Source organism: Bombus bifarius, unplaced genomic scaffold (assembly GCF_011952205.1).
Source record: "Bombus bifarius isolate JDL3187 unplaced genomic scaffold, Bbif_JDL3187 scf7180000008214, whole genome shotgun sequence".
Taxonomy (NCBI): domain Eukaryota; kingdom Metazoa; phylum Arthropoda; class Insecta; order Hymenoptera; family Apidae; genus Bombus; species Bombus bifarius.
Window position 1 is genome coordinate 582,404 of NW_022884517.1, and position 6,000 is coordinate 588,403.

At 37.0% G+C, this 6,000-nt stretch overlaps 1 protein-coding gene across 2 annotated transcripts in view; it reads left to right on the forward strand.

Annotated features, from left to right (window-relative positions):
* Positions 1-5,140, forward strand: part of LOC117211017 (lachesin-like) — a 263,425-nt gene extending 258,285 nt beyond the window's left edge. For both annotated transcript variants that reach the window (XM_033454569.1, XM_033454570.1), the window contains one exon: positions 3,169-5,140. In XM_033454569.1, the coding sequence (XP_033310460.1) occupies positions 3,169-3,242 (74 nt within the window). In that variant the 3' untranslated portion in view covers positions 3,243-5,140. The remainder of the gene's footprint in view (positions 1-3,168) is intronic.
* Positions 5,141-6,000: the final 860 nt, after the last annotated feature.

The window sequence follows — 6,000 nt, forward strand, 5'->3', positions numbered from 1 at the left end:
ATTATTGAAATATTTCTTTCCGAACCGGTACTTGCAATTCCTCGGTCCAGGCTATCTTTCCATCTCGATCCAACCTGCTCTCTGTTAGAATGGACAGAGAGAAGTCGCCTTCCCCTTCCACTATCGATACAGCCGGTCTCTGCTCGCTCTCTGCAGCGGTGGTTTCTTTTTAAAAGGAATTTGCATAATGGGAAAGTGTGAAAATCCGTTTTCTCCGCGGGCTCGATCTCGATAGTCCCGTGGAAGTAGGTAATTTCGTTGGAGGAAAGCTAGAGGACGAAAAAGAGGAAAGAAAAGAGTGGAAAAAGAAGAAAGAGAGTAGAGAACGACGGGAACGCGGTTGTGGAACCGCGTCGCACAAGCTTCCACAACTTGATAAGTACTTCTAGTTCCTTGGTAGCTCGGGAACCTTGTTGTATCGAAGGTCGAACGCGACACCCTCCTCTCCCAGTCTACCTTTACGTTAAATTCGTTTTCGAACTGCGAGTCAGAGCCAAACGATATCGAGCTGTTCCGAACTGTCTCGCGCAGCAATCGTCCAACCATAATACCTTGCTAGTTTCTAAAGACGAAGGTTTCATCCAGCCGGTTCTCAGCGCTTTATTAGATTTCGTTATGCATTCGATTTCGTTAAACAAGTCTTTTAATAGATTCCTTATCGCGAATTTGAATGAACGGTTTACTTTTTCGTTTCTCCTATACCTTATAATAATATAATATACCTATATAATAACTTACGTAATGGGAAAACCATACATAACCATCGCCACGACGAAGATAAGAAGACAAGTGTCATTATCTTAGCGTGTGTATATAGCTGTGCAGATATATAAATTTGATTAAAAAACGGAGCAAGACTTTTCGATAAAATTTTACTCTTGTACCTAGAGTATACGAAATAAAATTGTTACGGACAAGATATTCTGTGCACAGCTATTTTCATGATCAAGAGAATAACGTTGTAGCAAAAGCGTTAAAAAAGAAAATCTCAGTGGAAACAAAAGAGTACTTGGTATGAAAAATTGAAGAGCATCTAAAAAGAAATGCGATGTTAATAGATTTTTTAAACATTATTTTTTCTATAAATATATTTCTCAAGTCTGTTGAGATATATAGAAGCATTTGAAAATCAGTGGAGTAATTGTCATAGATAACTTATTAATTCACGCGTTGTAAAATTAATAATAAAATCGAAAAAATATTTTAAATAATTAAACAAAAATGTTCGTTATTTAAATTCCAATGTAAAAATACAACAAATTTAAACGACCAGAAGTACGAGAAACGCTACTCATGAATTATCTATCTGATCGCAGGAAACTCGTGTTTCAAATGAAATGGTTAGCGGCATAAAAAAACACACCGAACAGACAAAACGAAAATGTAGAATGGATACGTTAGATTGGAACGAAATGTACAAAATCAACATCGTTTCGTTTATTGACAGTAGTCGTAGAGCTCATTGTTGCTCCAGCCTTTTCCTGCTTGCTAGTGTTCAAAACATTGTTTTTACCATTTTAGCCGAAATTATCGTGGTTCTGTCGTAAATTCAATTGAACCGACACGAGTAAATACAGCTTATAATTTCAACATTTTTTAAACAGAATATTAACATTTCCCGATATAATATATTGCCAGGGTCCTCCGTATTCAAAATATATATAAAACGAACAATGACATGACTGCATTAGCTTTGAGTAATAAAACAATGTGATTATATTTACCGCATATAATACTCAGCATGTGTGTGTCTATTTATGAATAAATACAGTTTAATATCTTTTTCAGTATTTTTTAAATCTCACTGACTTTTATTCGCATAAAATGCTATCATTTCAATAATATTCTAATTATAGACTGTTCAAATAAAACAGGAATTTTAGACTAATGCTGTTTGAATAATGGCACACAACTTTACAATATTAAAAAATAGATTACTTATTAATCACAAACGACTGACACGAACCTGTCTCAATCAGTTCGTATCAACTGCTTTTTCAACCGTTACTTTCGAAACGATCAGACTTGCATTCTCAAAGACGCTAATTCTTCAATAAGCATACACCACTAAAAATCGCGCATATTACCATTAAAAAAAAGGCGTGGCTCGATTAGCGGCGCGGGAAAAGAAGGAGGCCGCCGCGCTGCGGCGAAAGCCGCAAAACCACGTTGTAAAAAGTCGACGAAGAAAAACAGAGAGGCGAGGCTTGGCAGAGAAAACGCCGGTGCAAAACCGATGAAATGAGGAACCGTCCCAAGAGGGATCCGAAAGGAAAAGGAGATAGGAGAGACGAAGAAACGTCAACGTGGTGACTGCCGAGTAGTCCGAGAAACAAACAGAAAATGAACAGAAGAGAGCCTGGTCGGGGGATGATTGGGGCGAGGGCCCAGCGAGTTGTTTCTGATTTGTAATTAGAGATGAGTGGGACCAGAGGAATACATCTCTCTCGAAGCGAGTAATGGCTGAGAGTATGGGCCAGGCCAACCGGAAGAATAACCAACTTCCCCTCCCTTGTTTGCCTCTCTTCGTCCACTTGGGCTCGTCTGCTTTTTCCTGTCCGTTTGCCAGTACTCATCCTTCATCGTTGGCGTCTCGTCTCGCCAGAGAAGATGATTCTTCGCAGCCCGTCTTTCCGCCGGAACAACGGTCGGATATTTTCAACGAGAATTTCTTGATTGTCGAGCAACCCTTTTGGGGCAACTGACGCGATTTTTACGGTCCCGATCCACGCCCGCCTACCAGATTTCCTGCGGTTCCTATCTCTTCCTCGGTCGTTTTAATACATCGAGAACGGTGAGCTAGGCGTTGCTTCCTTCTTCTTTCTTATTTTTTTTTTTTTTTTTCACTTTCTTACTTTCCATGGGTAGTTAGAGAAAGAACAGAAAGCTTGTATTTTAATAATTGTCAGATTTGCGTGGAAAGATAGCATGATACTTGATTATTCGTAAAGCCTTTATTTTCACCTCCGTAAGAAATCTAGAAACATATCGGACTAAATATATAGCAGAAAGCAATGAAAACACCGAATTTTCATCTGGCCACATCTTATAATCTCTATCTTAAACGAGAAGAATTGTAAAAGATTTCTAAAAATGAATATCTTACTTTACTTTACTTTCCATTTATTCCTGTAGAAGTTTCTAACGATATCTACATTCTATTTTCAGACTCAGCCGTCAACATGACAACGACTGGACTGCTTCTGATGATCGCTCTGATCGTGGTGTCGATCATTCGATAAGCAAATAAAAATAGACGCGTCGGACGTCGATCATCTGGATTTCATTTACGAAATATAAAAGAATAAGAAGTCAGAAACCAATACGACTGTCAGAAAGACACAGATGGCACACGACAACACCAGCACACATATATACACGTACATGAGAAAGAAGGAAGAATGACTGAGTAGTTAGTGTCATATTAAAACACGAATGAGGAAAAAGATTAATAATAAGAATAATAATTACGCGTGCCAAGTCAGTGTAGCGCAGTGTCCAAAAAGACAAATGAGATGAGAAATCGTGCAATAGGAAATGAGTATCTATCGATTAATCGATATGCACGAGATATGAAAGGTAAAGAAGCGTGGGCAAATCACAAAGTGCAACGACTATCGCTTTCAGTGTAACATATTGTATAACGCCAAATGTCGCCACGAAGAACGCGCCAACGATCTCGAGCTCCGCTGAAAGTCTTCAACCTGTTCGGGTTCAAAACTAATCTCGCGGAATTCTATTTTAGAATTTCTTTACTTGAACCTGACTTTTTTTTATGCCATGCCAGAATAAAACTGATTTTCTTAAAGTTATTATTTCATCTTCCGAATCAGCAACTTCAAAATTATTTTCATAATCGATGTTTCCTTCTGCACTGATAACAAAAGAACAAAGACCAGTGATGTAAGCGTAAACTGTCCCCGCCATCGATTTCGTTCTTCTGTTTTTCCTCCTTGAATGATTCTCTCCCTCTCTTTATTCTGCCTGCGAAATGTTTCTTCTCCACCATCCCTTACCTCAGTTCTTCTCTTTTCTTTCTAACAGCCGTTCCTTACACCAAATCGCGGATCCCATCTGGATAGTTGAGATTAAAACGTCAGATTCGGCATAGAGGACATTCTTCCATGAAAAAACAAAGAAAAAAGAAAGAAATGTAGAGTACAAATGTCAAACGAACATCAAAGGTAAGGGAATATTAAAAACGGAATATTATTAATTGAAAATATCTTTAAGTTCCAAGGATAGAATACTGACCGATAATATTTTTGTTACATTCTGGTCACATATTCTTCTTATCGAGTATTTTTTATTAAGTTTTGAATACATTTTATCGATTATCATTTAATTTATTTTTCATAAACACAATTAGTAAACAATTAAGGTTTTGCACTCGCACAGGTTCGACGATGTAATTTTAGAACAAATTAAACCGGGATCTGCGATTACCAAGGAATTAATTAAATGAAGGAAAAGAAAAGAAAAGAGAAAAGCGACGCACCGAGGCATCTTTTCGTCATGATTAAATTTCGTTGAGGTGTCCACGTTGACCAGACAGCTGCTCAAATTCTACGTATAGTATCGAGATGAAAGGAATATCGAAACGCTTAAAACGGAAAAAAATGAAAAACAGAGTATATATAAATAACGTGTAGGTATCGATTAAGTGACGATGAAAACGTTTAGACATAAAGAAATTTTATTCTTACTGCCGGAGCTTCATTAGTTTTGCATTAGGACGTAAAGCGTTTTTATCGAATCCTAAAAACACCAAAACCCTTTCACGAATAATTTTGCAGGTTTATCGACGACGAGAAATACCACTCACAAAATTTCGATTTCAAACCAGCTTTAACCATTGATTGTAATCACGAACGTTAATTTTGACGATTTACGTTCAAAAAAAGAAATGAAAATAAAATATAAAATAATGTTGCTGCCTGCTGGAGCAATTTTTACAATGGAAATTAATAACGTGAAATAAAAGGTATCGTGCGGAACCTTTTAATCGATTTTAATCCATCAAGGGCGCTGCAACCTCGAATACCCAAAAACGCAAATTAACTGTAATTCCGCACGCATTAAAATGCCCCTGAAAAAGACCCTTTCGAGGAATAGGTATGTATCGGTATTTCAATGAAAAAAAAATAGCTAAATAATAACTATGAGTAGGAATGAAAATTCCGTTTCAATTACATAGAGAGATTACATATTTTGAAATTCAAATAGTTTTTAATTCTATCTAATCGTAAAGATAATCAAGAACATACACGATGTACACCTGGAGTACTGCAAAAATTTCTTCAATACGAATTCCTAATATTAGGTCGTCCGAAAAGTTTCTTTCGTTTTATGAGAAAATAATAGACGCACAACGTTTTTGTTTTATATTATTTTGTCGAATTACGTACGACCCATTTTGTTCTGTTGAGATAAACACCGCGACATTTCACAGACTTGGTTTCACGTTTGTATGAAGGTGCATCGTTATAAATAACACGTTTGCGAAAGAAACACACTTTCCGGACAACCTAATAGTATAGTTGAGTTTCTTTTAAAGAATTTAACTACATAAATAAATAACCTTAATTTACAATATAACGTAAATTAGATCAGAAAATCGATTGAAAAATTAAACAAGATTCTATGATAGTTCCATCGAACGAACGATCTTACAGAAATCCTCGTATATTGCGAATCAAGAACAACATTAACAAAGTCGCATCATACAGACATAACCTTCCGTTAATTCATCACGCGATTAATTTATTCACCTGTTAATTAACGAGGTTCGGAATTTCTCTGTAAACGCGCAACACCGCTGCGGGACTGCGCTAGTTTAAAGCGGACTTCGAACTACTTAGGAATATCCATTATTCAGCGTACATCTTGTTTAAAGCAACAGGTTCGAGAGTCCCGTAGCTCGACGCGAACGGGTTAAAGCCCATGATGGATTAAAGAAGGGTAGCTCAAGGATTATGCTGACTTACTATCGGCAGATCT